Source organism: Struthio camelus, chromosome 2 (genome assembly GCF_040807025.1).
Source record: "Struthio camelus isolate bStrCam1 chromosome 2, bStrCam1.hap1, whole genome shotgun sequence".
Lineage (NCBI taxonomy): Eukaryota > Metazoa > Chordata > Aves > Struthioniformes > Struthionidae > Struthio > Struthio camelus.
Genome location: NC_090943.1, coordinates 143,559,352 through 143,586,561, shown reverse-complemented (window position 1 = coordinate 143,586,561; position 27,210 = coordinate 143,559,352). Strand labels below are relative to the sequence as shown.

Below are 27,210 nucleotides of genomic sequence, written 5' to 3'. Positions count from 1 at the left end.
GCTGATTGCAAACCTACCTTTTTAGTTCCCAGAAGAATTTATTGTCTCAATTCAGTGAACTGAATAAAATATGCATATTTTATAATACTTTTTTTTACAGTATGGCTATCAAATATACAGGTAAACCAGGGCCTTCCTTAAAAGAATCCTTTTCACCCATTTTACTCTTCTGCATGCTCCCATACAACTATCTCTTTTCCTGAGGTGGCACCAGACCAGCTGCCTCAAGCAAGGTGTTGCCTTTGTCACTTCTCAGCATTGTCTTTGGTCACACTATCTTCTTTGCCCATTTCCTCAGATGCCCCACTGGGCACATTTCCTTACTCAGAGATGTTGCTGTAGTCAACCCAAAGAGGAGAGAGGAGGATCTCCCTAAAGTTTCCTTTGTTCCTTCCATTTACATGTAGCAGTCTTGCATTTTGTTCTCATCCTTCCTCAGAACAAAAGAACACGTGAGTTCTGCTATGGCTTTCCTCCTCTGCTTGGGCAGATGTCAGCCAGGCAATTTTCTGTGTGGGAGATACTCCAGAGGATTAAATGTGGCTCACAAGCGTGGCTTAAGTTGATCACTGCTTGTAAAATATTGTTTAGACTGAGTAAGTATCGTAAGGGTTGTTCTTATCACAGATTTAACTTTTAGAGAAAAAATGCGTGTGCGGTAGGAAGAAGTTCAGTGTCCAGCAGGAGCTGAGTGCAAACAAAATACCATGGTTAGTACATTTGGCAAGGAAATTTCCTTCTGCAAAGAGGTTCTAAGGAAAATTGGAAGAACTATCTTGGGTCATTGAACTGTAATACTCACTACCTCTGTGTATTTCTGCCTACTCACACTGACTTTGGCTTTTTCTAAATATGGGTGTATGAGTTTGGGTTTTATCTGCAGTGACGTAGGTGGTTGTATTAGCAATACCTTTGTAAAATCTCAGTGGAGTTTAATCAAGGACAATTGGGCAAGTCTGACTTGGCGTGTAGCACTGATCTCGTCTGCTTCCTCGGAATATTGATTCTCCTTTAGACTTATACAGCAAAGCATCTATAGATCTTTTGGATAATAAGGCAGAGTCCTAGTAGGCAGTCTGTGGAGCTCCTCAGTTTCTCAAATGACTTAGACATATTGTAAAAGAGTATCTCAGTATCTCTTCAAAATATCTTCTCCTTCACTGCTTGCTGCCACTTGTCCGGTAGATGCCATTTCTTCAGCTGCTCCAGCCATGCTGCTCCTGTCTTCTTTCCTCAGGCTCACTCTGCCTTGGTTACTGCTATCTCCCTTTTGGGGAGAAGTGGTAGTGGGGGCAGTTCCCTTTCTCCCTGCATTTCCCAGTTTGCTTCACTAGGGGATCTTCCCAGCCTTGCAGCTGGATCTGCTAGCAGGCAGCTTCGGCACTCTTTTCCTTCCTTTTGAGCATTCCCCCTTTGAGCCTTTGACTTCCTTGTTATATAAGATTTGAAATATAAGCTAAAGGGCTTCAGTGTTCAGGCTTTCCTGAGGCATAAAAAGGCACTCAAAGTAGGGTGACACAATAACAGATTTTGCTTAGAGAGTGTTGGTTGCCATCCACTGCAGCTGTTCCCCTTGTTATAAGTCACCAACAGATCACAGATTTCTTCGCTATGTAGATTATGCCAGCTCTTTTTAAAAACAGTTTTTCATTATCTCTTTGTATTTTGTTAATAAATGAAGTCTCTCTGTTTAGATTAATTGTTTCAATTTTTCTCTTATCCTAAATTGTTGTAATAATAATGTTGACATGCTGTGGTTCAGCCCTGAAGGAATATGAATGCTGAATATGAATATGAATTTCCCTTCACATGTCAAAGAATTCAACTATCTGCTCCCTCATAGGATGGTTGTTCCTTTTCTTACATTCTGTTAGATTCTTTATTTCTTACACTACCTTCTAATTTGTCTGATGCTTCCTCATGTAGTGCTCTGCTATATTTCAATAACATTGTTGTTTTAAGAGAAACATGCCCCTTCAGATTAGTCATTTAAAATGTACTGGAGATACATATAGATGTTTATGCATAAATATATATATATATTTTTTTTTTCCCAGTCAAACCTATCTGATGATGTAAGGTGCATTAGTGATTGAAATAAGCCTGAATATGACTAGAGAATTCTTCTTCCCAGAATAGCTGGTTTGGCCTAACTTCCTGGTAATGTCAGGAGTTTTGATATTAGTGCTGGTATTTATATTTTTAACTCTTATTTTTGAAAGCTATGGGGAAAAAAGATAAAAAATAACATTTTGTCAAAGGCACAGAGATTGGACCACTAGATGTTACCTCCCTTTTTATTCTGGAAAGTAAAAGGGACATGAAGACAAGGTAACATGTCAGAAAAAGAATGTGGGTCATCATATGAGGTGATGATGACACTCTTCAGACATGGAGGTAGTTCTGATCAAAAAACTGCTGAACTTTTAAGGAGTCAATAATATTTCATTCTCATATGCCATTCTTCCAAGTTTCTATATGAATTCATCTTTCCAACCTCTACCACTTCCTTCTAGTAGTGTATAACTTGTTACATCCTATTTAGAAATGGGCCTTCTAGTGTCTGATGGTGTCTTCTGCTTTCCTTCATCTTGATGGGTGCCCTCAAAAAGTGAAACAGGTCAGTGTGGAGTCAAGCTAAAGACTTGCTTACCACAGAAAATGATTCAGATCAACTCCATAGGAATGTTAATATAATTAAATATATATTGGGTTAGTGTACGACAAGTAGGTGACTCTGTAAGCAGCATTCACACTTCTGGATTTTAGCAAGGCATATTTTAGAACCAGAGCAGTAATACTGTCCCCTGCTCCTTGCCTCTGAGCCTTCTTCCCTCAAGAGTCATATGTCCTCTTGACTTCCTCATCTCCGCCACCTTTGATGCAGCCATTCTCAGGTGCATCCTGAGGCTAAAAGCTTGTGGCTGCAAGGGCTTCCCTAGCACCATGTTTGTGGAGGGACTGGCTGGCAGAATTGCAGAAAATGAGGCAGCTCACTTGTCAGGAGAGCAAGACTTGTACCGTAAATAAGGGTTTTGCTTCAGATACACATACTTGCATACATACGCTTATATAACAAAAATGTTCTGGCAAAATTATTTAGGTTCTGTCATTGACTAAAAGATTGGATTCTACCTCACTGTGAAAAAACTATTTTCTGATTAGTAACTCTCGAAAGTTTGTTAAAACTGTGGTGAGGGAATCACTGCTAATTACTGAAATTGCAATTGATTCATGGAGGTTTCTAATGCATGAAGGTGTAGGCAGGACACATGCTTCCTTTTGGCTATAGCAACGTGAGTTACTGCATAATGCTTGAAGAAATTATTCAGCTGTGAGGAGAGGAGAATGAATATTGTATCTAGTTATGTTCTTTCTGGAGGCATAAGTTTGCTACCACCATTCCTCATTCATGGAGTTGTGCTGATCCAGCCCAGGATGCTGCACTAGCTTTAGTGGGATTCTGCATCTGCCCTTGGGCCACCTGCTTGGAGTTCTTTGCAGATTGAAGTTCTGAGATATTAAAACTTCATTGCTTGTAGAAGATTTTCTGACATGTGAACTTCACTGAAAGATACTGTGTTCATTGCAAAATGATTTTCCTTTTATAAAGGGAAGGTTACTTTTTATGATTTCAGATCCATAGGCACCTATATTTCAGGGTAATAGGCTCCTTTACAATGCAGGCACCTGGAAAAATATATAATATTGATAATTGGTTAGGTTCTTGTCAAATATGTTGCTGATATTTCTTGTCTTGACCAGACATGAAAAACAGATAACAAGAATTAAGTTCAGAATATCAAAAAGTGAAAAAGTAGTGCATAAATCTGTAAAATAACTCAGTTTAAATGTGCCAAGTTGATTAGATATAATGTAATTGTAAATCAATATTTTAAAACCCCAAAGCCTGTCATACTTACTGGTACACAGAGCAGAATTACAAAGGAATTACCTCTTTTTTTGGTAGTTTTTGTTTTTTGGCTTTTTTAATTGACTTTGTAGTATATGCCTAGCCTTTTTAGATATTGTATCTGAGATAAACTAGGTCTATATTATTTTTTTTTCCAAGAGCCATCCTAGGCGTGAAAGTTTGGGAGCCCTGAGGGAGCACAGGATGGGTCGTGGTCCCTTGTAGATAAATACTAGTGACCTAAGGACTCTCAGAGATAAATTTCATTCCAAGTTGCCAGAAAATATCCAATGGAGAGTTCTGCAAAGGATCAGTAGTCCTGAGGTCTTCGTCCCTTATGTCTTAGGACATTCATCTAATACTACCGAGAGCTCCCCAAGTCCATGCATTGTATGGATTGCCCTGAAAGTGCTGTTGGATCATTATAACTGAGCTGATCTGAGTGAAGACCCAGCCATAAAAGGGAGCAGAGCCGGATCGTTGTGGATAACTTGGAGCTGGCTAATTGACATAACAAAAGACAATTTACAAAGCTAGAGAAAAAACTATAGGCAGAGAGTCAAATAGATTAAAGTACTGGTATTGAGGCAGGCTTTTTTTTCCTCCCCCCTGAAGAAAACGGGAGGAACAGAGAGGATCAGAACACTAGTTACTGCGCTTCAGCTGTTCCCAGCTCGTGGCTGGCACTTTAGGGGCATTCCCAGCAGGCATCTTCAGAATAGCTGTTTGATTACTGTAGGCTGGGGCTTTTGATGAACCAGCCTCAGAATAATAAGGTAGCAATGATGCAGTTGACTGTAGATGCTATTTGGAATTTAACCCTATTTTTGTAAAGTGCTTGACATATAATTAATCTTTATATCAGTAATTACAATAACCGTAGCTTACTTTGGAACTGCGCTCAAGTAATTGTGCTTCAGGAATAGTTCTGGCATTTCAGAGTTTTATATAGAGATTTTATCTCATATACAGCTATGAATGCAAAAAGTGAAGAAAAATGTGAAATTATTATTTCCAGAATACCACATGCCATAAAAGACAAGCAAAAGAGTTTAGTGCTCAAAATATTTTATTAGGATAATTAGAAATAATCTACCACAGGAAAAAAAAAAAAGAAATTAAAACGTGAATCATTCTGCATGTGTATAATAACCTCGCCATAAATTAATATAATACTCAGTTATAAATGATATCTGAAATGGCAAAGAAGATCTTAGGGCAAAAACAGTCTTTAATGTATGATTGTTTAAGTTTTTTAATTATAAGCTGTGATGTAGCAAACATTTCTCTTCTAAATCTTTTTTCCTCCTTTTCCAGGAGGAAATGTTTATCTTTTCCCCCAGACACCTATGATGTACCCTGTATGTTTCTTGATTATGTTACTTTCCAGTGTGTGTAAGAGTCTTTGACAAATTATTGTGATGTCTGGATACATTACATGTATTGAACATTTTCAATCTAGGATAGTTTGTGAGAGATATTCTTCATTTGGGGGCATTTTCAGTCCATTTGGCAGCTTGCAGCAGGTCTAATGTGAACTTTGTATCATCTGTTAGAAGGAAGTCTTCGGAATGACACTCTTTTCACATGTGAAGTCAAACTGTAGGGAAGTACTAACTTAAAACTCTTTTTTCTTAATAAGAGGGTAACAGTAAGAAAAATAACCCAATTATAAAAGTTCAGGCAAGTTCAGGGTTCTAATGCAAAGATTCAGACAGAGTTCTCTGTTTCTCAAACCTCTCCATGCAAGGGAGTAAATTTTCACTAAATATATATTTATTTTACCTTTAAAGGATTGAAATATAACTAAGGGTTTATTGAAATACATTTTTGTAAAACATACTTTTACCATCTACTGAATCACCAGGAATGAGGATGCCAGCGTTATAAATATGAGCTAAGGATTAAATTGCTAATAGTAACATCACAAATAGCTGCCGGCATATGATCTCTCCAGAAAATGCAGTTTTCTTGGAATGTGGAATTAGAAGGCTTTCAGTTCCTCATTTATGTACAGATTTATTCCTACATGTTCCTACCCATGCCCTACATTTTACATCCCTAGGACATGTGAATTTAACTAGAATGTCAACAATAGCACATTCTGTTATACAAGGAAGACTAGGGTTGGGTTTCAGGATTGAGGGTTTTGCTAGTTAATGAAACTGATGAGTTTGAATGTACACCTGAGATTTCCCTGAAAGCAAGCCCAGATCTAAAATTTGCAGGACAAGCTGTGATACCTTCAGCCAGAGGAGGAACAAAGCTACCATCTGTAAAACTGAAATAGAGTTTTTCTGGGATTCACAATACACAGACCAATGTCATAAGAAGAATCTGCATATTGTCAAAAGTCACACCTGGGAATCTGGGACTGAAAGTGATGATAAACTGGAGCTCTTCTCAGTGATGAGGGATTGTCACGCAGTTCCTACAGTGCAGTATATTGCCTGCAGCTTCTGACTTGTATTTTCATATGGCTCCAAGGTCTGGCTATCTTGTAAGATTAAAATGTGTTTTGCTTCAAACGACTTTGTCCTGATATACTTCCCTTCTAGCATCAATATTTTATTCCCACACAATTCACAGACACAATTTATAACTTTCCTCCAGAATACTTGGAAGTTACTGTTAGAACCAGAGTTACAGATTCACAGGGACAGGCACTACTCCTGCTGTCTGAGTATAGGTTCTGTTGCACTGTTTTGTGCGTTATGGGAGAAGGATTCATCTACCTTTAAATCATATCTAAAAAAATGAGAAGGCATTTAAAATAAATGTGATCTCTTCCTTCAATACCAACTTAATTTCAGGGATTGGAAAGTTATCAAAAAGGTCGCTTGTTGCTTTTATTTAAGATCATAATTGATAGAGGGGAACCACAGCTTCCATTATTTGTGCTTTCCTCATATAGTTCTGCGTGTCCTTTATCTTCTATTGCTACGAAGTATTTGGTTAATTAATTACTATTTTAAGGAAAAAAAAAATTTGTTGTACAGGAAATGAGTACATTCCGTTAAATATCCTTCTTGAGAACTCATTTTTTGAGGTGCTTTTCATCCTGAGAAAGCAATTTGGCCAAGATTTGAAATGCTCCAAATGAAGAGAGACTGTTGCACTAAGATAAGTTTCCATGGAATTCTGAATGTAATTTGTCACCTACTGGGAAATACAGACCTCCTCTGTATGCATATAGTTCCAAGGTAGAATTTTAGGGAAAGTAGCGTCAAAAGGATCACCTGTAGATTCAAACTACACTGAAGCACTTCTCCCTGGAAGGTAAAAGGGATTGGAGGAGAACAGGGAGGAATTAATACTCTTGTCAAAAGCGTCACTAACAGTTACTGTCTTTGCTTACTGACATAATATTTGGTTGGACATCAAGCCTTAGCTTGTGATTCTGATTTCTTCAATTAGAACCATAATAGCTGCAGGATACAACTTGAAACATTCTGATGTCCAGAAAATCTCTTGCAATATCATTCCTGAAGAATTGCCTATGGAGGACCAAAAGCTAGAATTTTTAGAGTGCAGACTCCTGAATCCAAATTAACTCAGAGATGATCTTCAACTCCTGTCTATCTATTTGGCAGGCATACTTATCAGTCAGTGTAGATGCACTCTTTGCTAAGGAAATTACAGATCATTCTCTCTGAAGCATAATAAATGAGAACATTATGTCCTTAGAATACCCTTAGGCTTTGATAAGCAATTGCTCCCTCAAAGCCAAGCAGACAACAAACATTTAACTTTTCTTCTGCTTTACAAGGTGGGGTTTTTGTGCATGGCTGTCTTGTATTTGCAAACACCTTTGATGTTTGGCCCTGATTCATATCTGATTTTGGCATAGATATCACATTCAGCTTTAGGGTCCTCTTCTTTTCTTCGGCAGATTAGAGACACGATTACAAGTTTGTTCCTTTTGAAGCTGATTGAAAGCAATATGTTTTACTTGTCTTTGAGAAGGAAAAAAGAAAGAAAAAACAAAAGAGGGACCAGTGGTGAATGTATTTGGAGGGAAGCTGAAAAGACGTTTTGTAGGCCTGTATTGCATGTATTTCCCTGAGTAAAATTGTAAGCATTTTAAGACTTTGTGACACACACTGTATGGCAGGAAGGGGCAATGGAGCCATCTCTAGAAAAACGGGACTTGATTCACTTCTCCCTATGTTCACTATGTAGCCTAGTGTCAGACCTAGTAGGAATGTCACAGCAAATGAACTGGAACTGCAGGATGCAATTAATCCACTTCATCAATATAGTTTCATTATTGGTATCTTTTAGGAGGTCTTGGCAACAAAGGATCATGGGGAAGTGAGGAGGACAAAAAAAATCTAGTTTTTCTCAACCACGTAAGTATGGACTTTCCCCCATAATATGACTGGAACTGTCTTCATTGTGGTGGGAAGGGACAGGAGTCTTTGCCTGCCCACTAAGAATCAGGTTTCAGGGATTTTTTTTTCCTGTTCTAAAAGCCATGGAGTGACAGTTTCAATGCTGTGGCTCAGGGTTCTAGGTGTTTCTAAAAAATTAGTTCAGATTCCATGCCACTAACTAAAAAAAGCTTCTAGCTAGGCTTCTGTGGTCCCCACCCTTCACAGCTGAGTGAGGACTTCAGCCATGAGCTGGCTGGGAGTTGATGTGACAGAAAACGTCTCAAAACCCATCCCAGCATGGACTCTGGCCACATTTTTCCTTAGGGCGTGCATCCTGGAGCTCTCATCTTTGCAAGTCTATTTCTGAGGGGATAAAAGAACATCTCTTCTGACAGCTAAAATATGTGTTCAGCATTTTTGAAGACAAAGCTTTCCATCCAGTAAAGAAATAAACATTTAATTTACTTTAAAAAAATCCTCTGCAGGGTCTGTTACAAAGGGAAACCTAGATATGTGAGCTGTGTATAAATATAAGATTCTGGACAGTTCTTTCTGAGGAGTTCCTCATTTCAGGTGCATTAGAACTGGTCTGCCTCTGACCTGGCTGCAAAGAAAGATTCCCAGATATGGAAATGACTTAGAGGAAAAATTTCTAGGTCCAGAATCCTTTGCACTTTTTCAGTTCTTCCTTCACAGAAATGATCACATATATATATGGATACTGGAGAAAACTCTCTAAGTGTTTATTTATCCAGGCAATCTTTCCCAATCCCAGCCTTCCCTCCAGTGGGCAGGGGGCAGAGTTCTACTGCCCATAGGTGGAAGAGTTGCCCAGGAGAAGGCACTGCAGTCAGTGTAAGTTTGGTAATATAAGACAGAATAAACAGTGAGCATGATCCTTGGCTAAATATTACAGAGTTTTCACAGTAGACACTAAAAAGAGCCTGAGCCAAGAGATGACTTGCAGGTTTGATAAGTTATGTCCAGTGCTGCCTTTCTAGGCGGCACTAGCATTTGGGTATTTCTTTTCATTGTTGAATAGTTGAGCATAGCATCAGTTTCTCTTGACTTATGTGGATGGATGCTCTGATTGGTTTGATTTGCAGAGGTCAACTCTTTGCAAGTCATAATGCATGCATGGGATTTTCCAAAGAGGAATAGGGAGCACTGAAATGTTCTTGCTTCCTCAGCAGTCCAGGGGAAAGACAGTCCTGTGGCAAAGGTCAGATCAGGTGTCTTTCTAAAAGTTACTTCCAATCTTGTAATATTGGCTGAAAGAAGCTTTCAGCTGAGTTCCTGTGGCCTTCAATGAGCAATGGGAACATGCTTCCCTATTCCCCTGCTATTAACAAGTGCTAGTAGAAGATGAGATGAGGGTGTCCCCACATCACATTATGGTTGTGGATGGATAATTCCATCCTTCCCATATTGAAACTGGGCTTGTGTCTTCCAGTATAGTTTGTTTGCCTGCAAAGAAAGATACTAGAAGGAATTGCTGACATCAAAGTGAGTGCAGATCACTTCATTTCTGCTCCTAAGTGTTTTAAAATTTTAGATCTCATTTAATAACTTAAGATGCTGAAATTGCACCATGTTACATTTCATCACTGCTAAGATTTCTTCTCTATTTCTCCTTGTCTCTTTATAGTTTTTGTTTTCTTATTGTTCTCTCATTCTTAATCCAATCGCCATGAACAGTATCACAGCAATGCCTGAAGAGTAGTTTATGCAATGTAAGCAAAAACCTACTCAAAAGAATGTGTAGTTTTAAAAATAAAACGGACACTAGAGGAGGGGAAAAGGAAAATATTTTCTAGGCAGAATATCTGCCTGTGTTCACACAGCAAGTCAAAGTTTGGACTTAGAGCTCCAATAAAATCTGATGAATCACAGTTCTTAGGCTTCTTGCAGCAGGTAATGTTATTTGTGAGGAGACCCTGACCTGCTTTTTTTCCCTACATAACTGTCTCCTAGAGATCAGCATTCTCATGCTCAGAGGTGTTCCATTAAAAAGTGAAGTGTGGGGAGAAAATGAAGTGCCATTGTGCGAATCCTTCATTTACACTAAGACAAACCTTTCAGTAGAATAATAAAAATTACATGGACGTTGCAAGAGACTTCTTTTCCAGTAACTGTGCTTATGCCTTCACTACTCCCTCACAGGGTTTCATATGAAATGTAAGGTATCATGAAATTTCATACACAATTGAGGGAGCTCTAAAGGTGGACGTATAGACTGCTATTAGAGAAAGTGATCTTTTTACTAGATCTAATCTTTTTTCTTAAAAATCTCCATCTCTATTATTTATGATTTCAGTGCTGGGTGGATTTCAGATACTGAACTTCCATGCCTCAGAGACTTGTTACATTTTCCTTCTTTTTGCCTGTTTACTGCTAGGTTTTCCTCCTTCTGTGTAAACAGAAGTTTGTGAGCTGTGGATTACAATCAGTGCTGGAAATGCAGTAGCCAACTGTAGTTTTGATGCCTGTCAAAGAGATAGCTTCTTATGTGTCATAAAAGAGGAACCAGTGAGTAAACAAAAAGGAAAAAGTAAAACGGTAAGACCTCCTGCACTCCAAACTATGGCAAAGATAGATGTGAACCTAAGGTCTACTGTGTTGCCTGAATACCTTCCAAAATAATCAGTACATTCTAATGGCCACATACTTTGCAGAATTCCCATTAGTAAAGGGTTTTGCATAGGAACCAGTAGCAAGATACAGTTTTGAACAGATATCTATTGGAACATTCTATTAAACAAAGTTTGACAAAATGTACTATATTTAGACTTGTACTTTTCCACTGTCAAAACCTTACATCTCAAAACTCTGCACAATGCCCTCAGGGAGACACACATTTTTGTATTCAGTAAGAACTCAGGAAAAGGTGTGTCTGGCATTAACAAATCTTGGTCAACTGCTTTAATTTAATTCTTCTACTGCATGCCAGGTTTGCTCTGAAAACAGTTAAGAAGAAGAAAATGTTCTCCTTACAATTTTTTTGTTGATCAACCCTCTGCTGCCCAAGCCACTAGCCAGTTTATTAATGTTTGGAAATAAAAATGTGTAGTGTACTAAGGGAAGCAAATAGCAGGACTTAAAGTGGCCCCAGAAGGCTTTTGCTGTAAAATCTAATGGATCCCTGCTCTTTGCTTTCCAAGCACCCCGCTCTGTGCTCTTTGAACCTCTCTCTAGACCCAAAAGCAAACCTGAGTTGAGTGTATGACCCCTGAGATCAAGAAGGAACTGGCCTAGACAATCTTCTTGTCATTTTTGACCATGCCCGTGCAGTAGAAATTCACGTGCCTTGGAATTAAGCCATTACACCAGTACCGTCTCTGGTCAAGTACTTCTGAACTGCAGAAATTCTTGCATGATACTGCCATGTGGAAGAATTGCAAGGATATGCTTTGTAAAACTAACACCAGAAATTGTACTGTCTTAGAGGTCAACAGTGCAGGATTTATTCCTGCTTTATATTCCTGTACATATATGGAATTCAGTCAGAGTATGTGAATCATGATAGTGTGTCCTTTCTGTGGAAAATGATGTCAGATGTGGTAAATAGCTACTTCCTTCACTTGTAAATTTTGTCCTGCAGAACAAGAGCTATGGGTTTCAATGAAAGATATAGTCTTAAATGTTTATGCATTTGATAAAAGATGCATCTCTCTCAAGTCTTTTTTCACAGGAAAAAAGAAAGCGACAGAACCCCTTTTCTTTCTTAAGAATTTTGTGCCCTGAAAAGCTCCTGCTTCTTCCGCAGTATCCTCACTGAACTATGTCACACACAGTCCTTTACATTAAAAAGGATCAAGTAAAGCCATTGGTAACTATTCATATTAAAAATTATACCTTACTGTTTTTGTACAATGGTTGACTAGATGTTGAGAAAATTTTAGTGTGTTTTGTATCTGTAGTATAACTAACAGATCCCATGGTTGCTGTGTAGCATTAAAATGATTACACAGAGCCATCTGATGTAAATACTCTTGATAGCGACAGTGTAAAGCAAAGCAAAATCCCAGACTTTTATTATTTGGGAACTGCACCATTAACTGTTTCTAATACCTCATAATGATTGGCAGTGTTTAAGAAAAGCAGCCTTTAAAGCTTTTATTTGATACAAAGCTAATACACTTTTATAATTGTCTCCCCAGTGCAGCTTCAGGCACTTTATGCATATCTGTGTCATCAGTTGTATAAAACTATTAGTAGTAGTTCATACAGCAGTTACATGCCAAAAAAGTCGACTCTCATCGACATTGATATCAATACCAAGGGAGAAAAAAGTGGAGCTTTTAGCATTGTAGCTGTGAAAAACATCTCTACTTTGTTCACAACAGGTGACAGTATTCTGAGTGCCTTGGCAGAGTCCAGCAGTTTATTATCATCATGTTTTCTAGTAAAGTTGTTTTAATCGGTAGTCATATTTTGAAATAAATAATTTGTTCTTTTGGGATTTTTTTTACATTTTCTTTTCAATATTTTGTTTATTGCTTATGTAAAGAATAGCACTAATTTTCCCAGGCAGGCAATCCACAATTTTTTATTGTCATATGTATTGCCATATGTATTGTCACATGTGTTGTCATATGTGTCATACATATTGGCACTTTATTCTTCAGCTGACTTCTTGCTGTGATAGTATTTGACCAGTTATTAGAGAAATCAAGTGTTCTTTCTCCAGTACAGCAAGAGCTCAGTTTCAACCTGTCTAATAGCCTCTTTTCATTGAGTGCACTACATTTTCATTAGACACCCCCCACACTCAATATTTAGAGATATACAGTGGTATTAGCTAAAATTTTTCATATGTTTTATTTAAGTGAAACTACAAAAGAGGAAAACAAAAAGACTTTGAGAAATAGAAATGACTAAAGTACAACAGAATCAGTTGCATGCTACTAAGTAGCTCACAGATTTGTTCAACTGCTATCTAATGGAGAAAGGAGAATATATTGCACTTATGAGTAAGTCTTTGCTGAAGTTCACTTCTTTTTTCCCCTCCTGAAAACATTATCTGTAATGGGGAGTAAAGATAAAGAAAAGTATCTCAAGAAAGTCTGGGTGTGCTTATGTGTCTATCACCATGAAGGAAAGGAGGAAGAGAATCATCTGAAAATGGTTTGGACATCATCCTTGTGATCTCTTTGCACTTAGCCTTAGACTGCCATTTGGATTTTCTTCCTGAAGCATGAGTTCTTCTGAAAAACAAAGTCCTTACAAACAAAGCACTTTCTAATAGGGGAGATTAATCTGAGGATTCTGATATTGTAGAAATCCATCTCTCTGCACTATATATGTAGATGGCTATAAAACATTTTTCTGGAATGCCCTTGGGCTTCCAGCAGGGCTGACTGGCCAGCATGGTTACAACTTCATTGCCGCAGAATGTCTGTAGGATTCTGCTCGACAGTAATGCCAAAAAAACTTGTTATAAGAGCAGTTCATTTAAAGGGGAGTATATGTGACAGAGAAGTGGGGTTGGGACTAACAGCTGCTTACATGAACATTTTCATTATATAAAGGGGAAAAAAATCTGAATTTTTGGGGAGGAAAAGATTAAATTGCTTTGTAATAAAACAAAAAAGCCGTAAGAGGTCTTCTTTATAATACTTGAAAATTTTTTAGCCTCGAATGCCTGGGTAAAATGCAAGAGCCATGGCAGACCACAAAATTGAGCAAGATTTTCCTATCTGCAAGATGTCACAGCAGTATGCCCTTTAAGGTCTAATTACTTCTTTCAAAAGGCTTGTGTGATTGTGCAAGCACACAATTTCTTTTCCTGACTAATTCTTTTTCTTTAGGGTGATAATACTGATACTTGAGGAAGTATCTTGCCATCCAAACAAATGGGAAAGCATTTAAGCAGTCAAAAACACCACTGTGGATATCGAACATGTACTACGTTGTGTTTCCCAGCAAAGAACATTGGCTAGGCTCACCACCCTGCGACGCTTCTTTGACTGAGACACCATTGTCCTGAGCCAGACTGATTTACAAAATTGAATCTTATTACTAGACCAGTTTGGCCCTATTGTGTTCAGGGTAGCACTTAGCTATCATGAGCGCAGATCATTACATCGGTCCTGAAGTCACTTTATATCATCACTAGAAGCTTACTCTCCTCTGCTGTTTCATTCAGTAAAAGTCTTTTCCATGCATCTGCCAAACCATTCATCCAGTGCCCTGCAGCATTTGCAAGCTTGTTTTGCAGGCTTACGTGCAGTCCATGTAGGGGGGGTGGAGAACTGCGAGTCCTTGAGACACCCAAGCTGAATAACCTTGGAAAGAGCTGTTAACTTGAGCTTCCTGATGTCACGGCTATTACAGGCAATATAAACTAACTCTGTTGAGGAAAAGCGATTTTAAATATACTGTCTGCAAGTTCTAGCTGACTGCAACATATGTATCTGTTTCAGTAAAATGTGCGTACAGAAATAAAAAGCACATGTTGTAAAATGAGACATTTTGCTACCTTGCTTTCTACCTGCTGGTTTCAAAAAGTATAGGCAAAATATTAGTCTTCACAGAAATTAAGCAAAGGCCAATAGCATGCAGTGTAAAATTTACTACATATCTCATTGAAAAGAAATCCTGTTTTTCTGTGAGTTATAAAACAAAATACATCAGCTATTAAAAGAGTAACAGCTTGAAATAAAGAATTTAATGCCAGGAGAGATGTTGAGTTTGATGTCCTTACACAAAGAATGCTGGATACAAATTACACAGTAAAAGGCCTAGAAACTTTGTGTTTTGTCACTGAGACAAAAAAGAATTTACAGGAGAAATATTCCTTAAATTAAGAACTGTTCATTAAATGTAAATTGAAAATATGCATCATGTGAAAACAAATAGTGCATGTACATTAAATAAGGTTATGGATATATTTATTGGGGCTTCTGATAGTTGAGATTTATTAAAAAACAAAGTGTAAATGCAATCCCATAAAAAATACAAAGCCAAACAGTCAAGTAAGGAACTACAAATAAAATGGAATAATCATGTAGACTGTGCTCTTAATGCAGAGGACGTGGGAGGTATGCAGGAAGGAGAAAAAACCTTTGAAACTTCCAGCTCAGTAAATATCTGTCATAAAACATGGGCAGCAAAGCTGCACTAATTGGCAGAATGAGAATGTAAAATATTTGAAAATGAGTGGACATTATGCATCTGCTAAATCGCACCTGCTTCCTGTGGTCCATAATCACCTTGTAAGCAAGACCACTTCATCAGAAAGGATTTCAGCATCAAGAAGCCAGGATGACTTCCGTTTGCATGAATCTATTTAGGTTATGAACTCTTTGGGTTTGTTTTTTTATGTCTGCTCTAAAGAACTGAGCACAATCTCAATGCCAAACAAATCAGATTTATCTGCTTCCCGTCACTTTTCTTAGAAGTGTGGAAAACAAAAGTCAGAGTAATGATGACATTCATCAAAATACCTTATTCATTCTGACAATTCAATATCTGATTCCTGTGGTCTTCTGTAGGATCTGGAGGGGCTAGTTCTGTGCCATTGCTTCAGCTGCACTGCACTGCAGAGATATCACAAAGCCACTCTAAAAAACAACCAGCACTTTCCACCTTAGTCCACACTGTCCCATCAGGAGCAGGTGGGTCAAGAGGTAACATGGTGGCAGTCGGAGAGGTAAGCTAAAATGTAGCCTTCAACCAGTTAATAAAGCTGGTAACAGAACCAAACCCAGACTAGCTCAGATGGAAAGCAAATCATACTTGCAGGTAATTTCTCAAAGTGCTGAGCACTCAGAGCACCCAAGTGTTGGTAGCTTAAGTCACAAGTGATTGTAGCTCTTTGGCATGGAGCCCTCAGGTGTCTTTCAATTTGGGCACTACACACAAATAATTAAAAAAGCATGTACTCAGAGCATGTACACATAGTAGTCTGTGCCTGGCCAAGGAAAAGAAAGTAATACCTTGCAATGCTTTAGGCTTGTGCCTCAAGCATAAGACCCTCCTTTCCCTCTGACTGTGTTTTAAAAATATTTTAGTTCAAGCATGTACATTTTGCAACTGGAATGCCTTGGCATGTTGAAGAACTGACTCTGACACAGGCATAAGACTTAGGCAAGCAAATTGTAGGTATTCCTGCTGTCTTTTGGTGAAGTATCATATTCATTTTTAAGTCAGATATAAAAATCAGACCACTACCATTACCTTTGATAGTACACTGTTTCTAAATTCATATTTAAAAAAGATGAAATAGTCATACTGGGTTACGGGCTTTTCTCAGTAACGCTCTCTTCTTTAGGCCACTTAATCTCCCAGTCATAGAGTTCTGTGTTCCTAACAATAACTTGGCATGATAGCAAATGTTATTTTGCTATGAAAAAATTAAAAAAACTCTCTCTCCTCGAACGCCTGGAATTCTAAAGATTCACTTTACTTTTTCAAAATCAAAGAATTACCTATCTTATGTATGCACATGGAGGAGCAGTGATGTGAAACTCCTGTGTCAAGTACGTGTGTAACAGAGCGTGAAGCAGGAGCTGCAGAGTCAGGGTGCGGGGTGCTGGCCCTTCCGGGCTCCCAGCGTGTGCGGCACTGCAGCTGCGCAGCACGGAGGGCAGTTGCTATGTGAAATGCAAAGCTCATGTGGGATACATTTGCTGCCCTTTCCGAGTCACTGGTTTACAGCCACTGTAGTATACCTAGGGCACAGGGCAAAATATAGTTTTTGCTCTTCAGCTCTTTTTCTTTTCCAGATTCGCTTTCTTTTGTAGAGCACAACTTCAGAGCCCTTAATACTTGGACCTGTAACAGTTTCCTGACAGTGCCTTTGGATTCTTTTCCATATAGGTCCCTGACCTTGCTACCCTATATGCTTTACATTTACGATGCCTCTTTATATGAAGTTATCAATAGCAGGAGTCAGTGACATTTTACTGTTCTCTGGATAAAGCACCTGAAATGGGGAGGTGAAGCCAACTGAACTTCAGGAGATTAAAACAGAGAGAAAATGAAGACAAATAAATAGTTTCGCTTCTTTTGTGCTTCAGGATCTGTAGCAATTGAGGTTTCCTGTCTCTTTCTGAGCCCTGAGGCCTGGTCTTATGTTTCCTGTCTCTTTCTGAGCCCTGAGGCCTGGTCTTGTGAGCTTCCTCAGTCCTTACTGGTCACCCCCTCTGCGCTGCAAGTGACCCAAGGAAGGAACTTCTGGAGGAATTTTCCTGGTCCCAGAGCATGGGGGCTGCAGTACTGTCATGGCAAATTCTAACAGTAGCGTCAAACTGTCTGGATGGGGTGAGATCAAGGTAATGCTTTTGCTCAGGTCCAGCTCTGCGTCCTGTTTCCCACAGTGTCCGGTAACAGATAATTGGGGGAAGAATACAGAACAGGACACGTCTGGAGCGATGCTTCCCTGGTATTTCCTCTGGGTAGTCTGTGGCTTAGGGACTTCCAGTTTTTATCTACATTTTTGTGCTTAATGGGTTTTGATGGACTTTTCTAATTACTTTTTGAACCATTAATAGTTTTGGCATGCACAACATCCCGTGGCAATGAATTGTGTGATTTAATTATGTTGTATAACAAAATATTTCCTTTTCTTTCAGTCTTTTTAGTAATTTTACTAGGTGCTCCTACTTCTTTTGCTATAAGAAAGAGTGAATCGTTTTTCTCTAATGTACTTTCTACTTATCTATATTATATTTTTTCTCTACTTTCGTAGAGAGAAGTAGCTTGACACCTTTGGTGCTCCTCTCAGTACATTTTCTGTATACACTGTGTCTTTTCTGAGATAGGATGATCCATCAATATTCATGAGATTAAAGAGCCATGTAACTATATTTTATAATAATTATTGTTTTAATAATTCATAGAGTTATTTTGCTTTTCAGATGTCTACTGACACTTTCATACATCTCTTTCCTGGATGTTAATGGCTTATTTAAAGCTCATCATTGTGTTTATGTATAAATATAGTTATGCACTCAGAGGACGAGTCTTTACTCTGCATTTATCAGCAGTGCATTTCACCTGCCATTTTACTGATGATCCGTATTATAAAATAATTTTTAACTCTTTTCAGTAGATTTGACTTTCCTGCATAATTTTGAATCATCCGAAAACTCCATCACCTGCCTGTTGCCTCCTCTTTGCTTAATAATTTATCAATATGTCGAAAAGCCCAGATCATTGTTAGGCTACATTGATAATCTCCCTACGTTGTGAAATCTGACCATGTATTCCTCTTTGAAGGTTATTAAACTATGAAAGGATTTTCCCTTTTATCCTATGACAACTTCATTTCTTTGATGAGGGACTTTTTGGAAATCTGAGTTCACTATTATCAACTGATCATTCTTCTCCATGTACTTGTTGACTCCTTCAAAGAAAAACAACAGATTTACAAACCAGAACTTAAAAAAATTGTTGATACTTTGCCATTATATTTATTCAAATGTCTTCTAACACTATTATTACCATTCAGTTTCTTCCAGAAGTTGACTAATGCCAAAGTAAGAGGGAGAGAAGAGAGTATTGTAAAGCTGCTAAATCTTAGGTGAAACCTAATGTGTACAAACTACAGTTTCTTAATTCAGAGGTAATACAGTAATGATTATTCGTAACAGCCTTCAAATGATCTAGCTAGCTAGAAACAAAGCATTTCAGTGTTCAGGATAAGTTGTAGTAATTATCCCCAAAAGGACAGAGTGAGTAACCAGCCATAGGTTTCCTACATGATATTATGGGAGCAACTGAATCAGGCATATATTTGTGATGTGGTGCCAGTGGGGGAGGGAAGGAAAGAGGAAGAGCCGATGTTCCCCAAGAAGGAAGCTTTATCAAGCAGAACTTCCTCCTAGTAAGATCAACATACTCCTTTCTGGTTTTCACTCAAAAGAGAATTTCAGGAATGTCCTGCACAGATTTAGATGGCTCAGGAAAAGGTAGGTACAGCAGGCTTTCATGCACTGATTTTATTTAAGGAAAAAAAAATACAGGTAGCATGAAGGAAACAGAATGCACTCTTTTTCAACTAAACCTTATTCCTAGAATGCACTGCCTAAGCAGAAGCAAGTAAAATAGAAAACCAGTAACACTTATTAGAATACAATTGCAAACAGACCTACAGAAGCAGCTGTGGCTGTTAGTCTTATTCTGGCTCCTGATAAACTCCGATGATATTTTTGGCCTATTTATCTCAAGAATATCAGTCTACTTAAGACAGTCTGCATTACTATTTCAAATGGGCATTGCGTAGCTGCTCATCAGCTGCCTTTAAGTTTACTTCTTCTAGGTGTCTCAGCAGAATCATGTTGTTCAGATCCAAGAAAAGGATCTTCGTATCTTAGATACGAAGAGCTGCAACTAAAACTGATAACCTATAACTAAAAGCTAAAATTGTTTCTGAATTCGAAACTGATTCAGTGCCAACTGAATGTAATGGAGCATGTGACAAACAGCCGATTATGTCCTCAAACAGACAAAACCTTTTCATCCAATAAAAAGCTATTCAGCTGTTATAAATGTGGTATTTTCCCCTCAAGGCAGACTATGTCTTTCTAAAGTATGTGGATCCTACTATGAACGTCTGCAATACTGCTGGTCATGAGGTGGTGAGATTTTGATCACAAAGCATTTTGTGTTAACCATCTGAATCAATGCTTTGACTTGGAATCTCAGTTGTATTACGATTGCTTAGTCTTCAGAAATAGTGTAATTTAGCTATAAGTATTCTACCAGATGGATTTTAAATGTTACTGTGAACCAATTGGGCAATGTAAAAAGGACTGCTGTAAATTGGAACCTGATTCTATTGTTTCTGAGCCGGTATCAGCAACCTCCTTACAGGGATAGCGTACAGAATTATAGACTTTTAATGAGTTTTAGGTGAAAAAATAGTTACAGTTATACTGCAAAAGGGGGGAAAAAGAATTAAGACAAGACTATGCTTAAGATTCAAATATCTGACGAATAAACAATTTTCTGATCTCCTTTCATAAGTAAAATTTGTCATTTGTATAATTTATGCCTTTGTGAAGACTGTGATTAGCTAGCTAGTAAAGACTGTAATCATCAAGAACATGGACGGTGTTTTCCACATTCAGTTTCAAAATGCAGGATGAAAGAATAGAAAATGCCAATGCGAGGATGACAGGGAGACCAGGAGACGTCTTTGTCTGTACTGAAAATTAACTTTGTTCAGCTAGTAACCTACTCAGTCAGCATCTTTAAACTGCATGAGTGTCTCTGCATTCATGCACATGCATGCATGCCCTTCGAGGTCCAAATTAATTTTCATAAAATTCTCTGAACAGAGCAGAATGTTCCTGTCATAATAGATCACTATTGACCAAATAAATACCAAGACCTGGAGGTCATTTAATGTTTATTTGATAAGGTAATCTATCTGTAGAGTTGCGTAATTGCAGGTAGAGCTAATGTTCTGCCATAAACATGGAAAAGTCCCAGCATGGTATGTATTTGTCATTTGAGGACATATTTGAAAAGTTCCACGTGTATATCTTTGATGTTTCCTTGAAGAAATACCTGTGTGATACGCTTTTGTAGAACGGACCATTCTGACGTCTAAGTATACATATTATTCTTTGAGAAAATAACAAAAATATAGATTTAGTTTTAGAATGTACATTGTTGTAATGCAAATTCTGTCACTGCCTTTGCAAAATACTTTTAGTATAAATGAGAGTGGGATAGTGACAATGGAATATAGTTTTTCAGAGAAGGTGGGTAACTGAAGGCAACAAAGGCTGTTATTTACCTGAATCTTTGAAAATCAGGCCACATGTATCTGAAATTTGGTGCTTCCAAAAGTGTCAAAAACTGGGATGTGGTTTTGAAATCTGATCAAATTGTGTTGCAGGAAGGTATTTAAGCCTATTTTAAGGAGTAAAAATCACTTCTATTGAGTTTTATATGTTTAATATAAATTCTCATAAATATGCTAGGTATGCCACTGTTTGTGAATCAAGTCACCTTTTTGATTCTGTTTCTGGAATCTCTTATATTTTATCATAAGTTGTATTTGTATTGTGTTTGTATTATTTAATTTTTATTACGGCATCAAGATTTTTAAAATCTGGAAAGAAGAGTGAATAATGCTTTCTCCTGAGAGGTTCCTATAAAAAGTGGAAAGGACTTGGGGTGTCCTAAGTATAAACAATCTGACTTGGATTAGGTTAGATACCAACCTAACAAACAAAAATATAAAATTCATGCAACTACAACCTGTGTATCAGAATAGACAAAGCATAAACAGGTCAAAAGGTGTTGCAGTTGCATCTCACAGGAATAACTAGTCTGCTTGGAACTTATTAGACTTGATAAGGCAAAAACTAAATAGATTGAATTTTACAGTAGTTAAATATTAAGAAATTAAACCTAGGGAGCAGTGCTTAGGACTGCCTACTTTGATGCTTAAACGCATTTTAGGAGGAGACTGAAGTGCCCAGGTCCAAGAAAGCTATTCAAATATTTTCCTCCGGCTGGAGAAACCTAATGTCTAGTTGCATAACCTTTATTTTATAGAGTTTTTACAAAAGGAAATGCAAGAATTATAGAGCAAGATTTGAAAATACTAGTAAAGTAGGCATTTGATTCTGTTGTCTAATAAGAAAGCAACTGCCCTAAAAGAGAGGGTGCAGTGGGTTTCTGTCTCTTGCAGTGCTATTTCAAGAATAATTAGATGAAAAACATAAGATATACTTGAAGAATCCTGGTCCAGAACCCAAGACTGCCAAATTCCCATGTTTATTCTGTCTTGTCCCTTAAACATTACATTTTCCGCCGAACAGAGATCAGCTTCAATGGTTGAGATGGAGACTGACCCCATCCCATTCTAATGTTATATATCTCAACCCACGGACTTGTGAGATTCCAGGTTTACCACTTCTGTGACTATTATACAGATGATAGCTTCCTTCTTGCTGAGTGTCTAATCTAAGAAGAAAATGTGGTATTGTGAAATCTCTATGGTGAGACACACCTAATACACAATTCTCTGTAAAGAGCCTGTTTTAAATATACCCATTTGCTTAGTGTCACCTAATGGTTATCTCTTTTCTGCTTCTCCCACGTTTATGGAAACACTGAGTAGACTTTTGGAACTATTTGGACCTTCTGACTGACAAAAATAGGTTTGTCCTATTGGCCATTTTGGCCATTTTTACTTCTAGATCTGTGTATTTCCACCCGTCATCATTCAACATATTGGGCTAATAGGAGAATATGCCTAAGAATAAGGGAGTTCTGCATGCCTCCGTTCTAGTTCCTCCTTCAGGGATTGCATATGCATTCTGCCTGGTATTTAGTTATTCCCGAAACGGCACTGAAAACAGACTGCAGTCTATGATTTTCTCTGTTTTACGCATTTGGCTTTTCCACTGGAAAAAAACATTTCCTGAATTATTTTTCATTAACAAAAATAGATTTCATTAAAAATTGAGAGAGCAATTAGGCTTTTACGCATCTTTTAGCCACTCAGTGCAGGTTTTGCAACCACTTAAATAGTAGAGTCTTGACCAGGCATGGTAATTTAGAGTGCTTAACAAAGGCATATAGCAGCTTCATAGCGTCAAATAGGAGTGGGTGCCACCAAAAATGATTAAGGAAGTTTAAATGAGACATTTGGTTCAAACTGTCAAAGTTACATGGTTGCATATAGGTTGCTGATATACAGATGAACACTCATGCTGATTGCCAAATTACTCAAGTTAAGATTGTCACCTCTGAAAGCATGCGCAAACCTTGTTTCTCACAAGATAAAACAGGGGTTTTATGTTAGTGCCTACTATACTTCTGTCTGCACCTTGGCAGCACTGGAAATTTGGCAGGATGAATTGCAAGAGGCCCATATCCTCCTCTATAGCAGGCATGTGGACTGGCTGAGCCCTAAGGAAGCTTGCACAGCATCGGCTGGCGTTTTGCCTGGAATTAGTTGCTGCAATTAGCACTTATTTTCACAAGCAACAAATCTGTCCCCAAAGAAATTACAGGTCACTACTGCTTGCTGTTACATAGTTTTATCTTTTTTCTCCTTTAAAATACTGCTATATAATATAATTCTATGTTCAGATCTTGGAAATATTTTTCCTCATTATGTCCTTTTCTGTTTGACCAAAATTGATCTTTATTCTCTCCGCCCCACACAGCCAGGTGTTTTAGCATGCAACTCGAGCACCTCTCTGCCTGCTCTCACTGGGAATCTGATTTGGAAATTTGCAGAATAGGATCTAGCTATGAGACCCAAGTTCTGCCTTTATTTACAGCAATAGGAGATTAGCATAGTGTGTTATTAAGTATTGCATCATAAATGCAGACATATTCTACAGTTACTGAAGGTGTTTTGGTGGATAATACTAAAGGTGAAGGTATCTCCACTTACGCCATAGTTTCACTATCACTTTGAGCTGACATAAATTGGCGCTGAAGGCGAAGAGGCGGTTCTGCGACTTCCTCCCTCTCCTTTCTCTCTTCCAGCCACTTGTACTTACTCTTCCAGTGTTTTATCCCTTGTGCTTTCACAAGCGTACACACAGCTTCACAGTGAACCAGCTGACTAAGCTAAAAGATACCTTTAGTTGGATCAGTTTTACTGTAGAGTGCATTGACCAGCTAACTGAGTGCTGGTGCTCATCCGGGTGACTGCGTAGCACAGCCCGGGTAACAGGCATAAGCTGGCAAGTGCAGGCAGGACCACCTGTTTCTTTTGAAGGGCTAGGTTTAAGTGATTGTAGAGTTACAGCGATACAGTTTTTGCAGATACTACAGACCAGAAAATAACCCTAGGGCGAGATTCTTCTTGTGTACTCAGAGATGAGATAACAAACTTCTTAACAGCCCCCCTTAGCAAAATGTCTAATTCTTTAAGTTCCTGGATGTTGAGGAAATAAATGGAGTATGATCAAGGAACGGTATTTCATAAAGATGTTTTAGAACAATCTAAGTGTAAAAAATTATTTTAAATATTGTAGAACATATTTGTTTTGGTCTTATGCCAAGAGGGACACACACTGCTTAGGTATGTAGTGTTTACATGTAGTGTAGTATGTAGTCCTCCCTCCCAAAAAGCTGAGAAATCCTGCAAAACTTTTCAAACACAAAAGTGGGATATAAGCTTGGGCTCTGGTATATAAGATTTTATAAACAACACAGGATTAAGCCTGCTCAGTTTTCAAAAGTCTTTGGTGAAAAACTTGCTACAATAGCTGTGGCACAAATAAGTAGAAACAGCACCCTAAAGCTCGTAACAGTATGAGCTCACCAACTGTTGGATGTTGATGCTGAAATCAGTAAGATCCATCCGTACTGGAGTAATATAGAACTGACTGTATCTGCACACTGTAATACAGACTTCAGTTATATTATCACAGTGACTAGATATTTTATCAGTGATTAATGAGTGTCACACATATGTCTTACAAATAATATTAGTACTTTTTATGAGCACAGAGATCTAAATCTTGTTCTTCTAGTTAAAAGCCAGTTCATTCGAGGAATTTATTCTTAACTTTCTAAATAAAAATATTGCTATATGCTGTTTCTTTTGAATACAGGCAATGATTTTCAATACTGTGAAAATCACACTGCAGCAACAGGTAATCATTTTATACTTCAGTTAAACAATTTGTGAACAAAACAGATGAAAGTAGCTAAAAGGTAACAAATTAATAATTATCAAAACATTTACCTTGAATATGCTCTCAAAATGTTGGCTGAAGCTGAACAGAATAGTGTAGCTTCTATCCTAGCAGCATAATGGTAATCACTGCATAATGTTGGATCGGAAAAGAAAAAATAAGTCTATTTCAAAGCACAGAGGAAATACATATGCAATAAAAATAATAACAAAGATGCATATGTGGCTAGAATAGTGGTTGATAAGCCAGCTCAAACTCTCAAAAGTGCTGAGCACTACAGCTGCAAGTTTATTCCCAGTGCAAAGACACAGATAAGTTTCACCTAGAATGGTATCAACAGGGCAAAAGACCAACAATAATTTCTTCATAGCAGAGGGCAAAATCACTGTAATGAAATGAAAACAAATTGCAATGTTCAGGGCGAGGCTGGCCTCGTAGGCTGAACAGTTTACATACTTGTGGTACTTTGACCATGCAGCGACTCTGCAGTTCTTGATTTATGCATTAGTTCTGGAGCAGACAGCAGATTACACATCCACTTCTACTGGCCCGTTGTGCGGAGGGGTCTTCATTCCACTGAAAATCCTTCTTATATTTCAGTGAAAAGGCTTTATTTTAAATAAGTCTTGAACATCATTCTCTCCTGAGCAGAAAATGATTTAAGTAGTAGAAAGGTTGATCGAGTAACCCTCAGAAATCAGCACTCCAACATGCTGATGTTAAACTCTGATTTAACTGAGCAGCTGCTACAAGTGCATAGGAGCTAAGATAGCTTAGCACGTCATTCCTTTGTTCTGCACGTACACGATAGATTTGGCTCAGCAAGAGTATTTTTTTTATTAAACAGTGCCTTCATTTGCAGCTAGTTGTAGCATATAATTGCACCATACTCTGATGTTAACTTACAGTTCTGCGTCCCTCAAATCTATGGCCCAGGTAGTAAATATAATGATCGGGCGGTTCAGTATCTGCAGAACGCCAGTCTCAAAGCAGCCGAGGTCCAACGCCTTCCTCTGTGAAAACACTGGATCATGTTCTACTTGGTTTTATCGCTTCAGCCCTTCCAAGTCGGAGACGAGGGCGAGACGCGAGGGCACAGAGCGCCAGGGCACAAACGCACATCACAGATCAAACAGCGCTTGCACAGAGACAGAGACGTTCCCATGCGTGGCAGGTTCTGCTCAAGTGACGCCGTGCCTGCCGGAGCCAGGTACCCAACGGAGGGAGGTAGCTAAGGCTCACAGGAGGAGAGGGAGGACCTGGCCGGACCAGCACCACAAGGAAGCGGGTAGCCCAGCAGGTAGCAAAGGCTGAGAGTTGTAAACGGTCAAAAGCAAAATAACAACAGCGCGAAGCGCTGCCAGGGTTAGTCTTGTTTTGCAGCCGCAGAGGTAAAATATCTCCATATGCACAACCGTTAAAAGATGTAGGGGTCGGAACAGACGGCCTTGGTTCACAGCTTTCGCATTTTCCTAGTCAACAGAGAGCACGAAAGCTTAGCGTTAACAGAAACCTCCCCAGCACATCACGGTGAAGTGATCAGCTTTCGGGGGGGGGGGGGGGTGGTGGAAAAAAATTAACTAAAACCCCCGAAGTGCAGACGAGCTGACAAGCATGTAAAGGTGACCGTGAGTCTGCTCCAGACGGAGAGGAAGCGATGCCCCAAGAGCCCGAGCTGCAGGGCGCGGCAGCGGAGAGCGGCGCCCCCGACTCCCGCTCCCCGAAACGCCCCCTTCTTCCTAAAAACGCTTGCCCGGGGGGTGGGGGGGCAGAGGAGAGCCTGAGCCCACCGCTCCCTCGCGCTGCCCCGACGCGCGCCCACCGCCGCTGCGGGCCGCGCCGGGGCCGCGGCCCCTTTAAATGGGGGCGGGGCCGGGCCCCAAAGTTTTGCACAAGTTGGCGAGCGGGGCCCGGCGGCCCCCGCGGAGCTGTGAAGCGCAGCGCGGCCCGGCCCGGCGCCCGTTAGGAGCCCGCCACCGCCATGGACTACCTGACCACCTTCACCGGCAAGGGCGGCCGCCTGCTGCGCGGCACCGCCAGCCGCCTGTGGGGGGCCGTGCCCGCCGGCCTGCGCCAAGTCCACTTCCAGGACACGCTCAGCCGCGGCGCCCCGCACCCGGCCGAGCCGGCGCTAGGTACTGGCGGGGGGGGCGGCGGGCCCGGCCCAGCGCAGCGAGCAGCCGCGGGGGTTGCGCGGAGAGGGGGGCGGGCTGGAGGGCCAGCGCCGCGGCCCCGAGGGGGGGAGAAAGCGCCTTCCGCCGGCCGGGGCGGCGGGTGCGCAGCCGTGCTCGGC

General features: G+C 39.4%; 1 protein-coding gene and 1 long non-coding RNA gene across 21 annotated transcripts in view; one reads left to right on the top strand and one right to left on the bottom strand.

The window, feature by feature from the left end:
* Nucleotides 1-27,210, top strand: part of OXR1 (oxidation resistance 1) — a 282,934-nt gene that overhangs the window by 172,498 nt on the left and 83,226 nt on the right. For 2 of the 19 annotated variants that reach the window (XM_068932824.1, XM_068932823.1), the window contains exon 1: nt 26,797-27,052. The exons of 14 other annotated variants lie outside the window; for them this stretch is intronic. In XM_068932824.1, the coding sequence (XP_068788925.1) occupies nt 26,899-27,052 (154 nt within the window). In that variant the 5' untranslated portion in view covers nt 26,797-26,898. Of the gene's footprint in view, nt 1-26,689; nt 27,053-27,210 lie in introns of those variants that run through there. 3 more of the 19 variants (XM_068932830.1, XM_068932838.1, XM_068932836.1) reach the window with 3 other exon arrangements.
* Nucleotides 17-27,207, bottom strand: LOC138066058 (uncharacterized). 2 transcript variants are annotated; one of them, XR_011139252.1, is made up of 3 exons: nt 26,908-27,047; nt 24,968-26,389; nt 17-3,690 (listed from the first exon to the last, which is right to left on the bottom strand). It is a non-coding gene; the product is annotated as an uncharacterized lncRNA (long non-coding RNA). The 2 variants fall into 2 exon arrangements; XR_011139251.1 differs by lacking the exon at nt 17-3,690 and having other exon boundaries at nt 24,859-26,389; nt 26,908-27,207.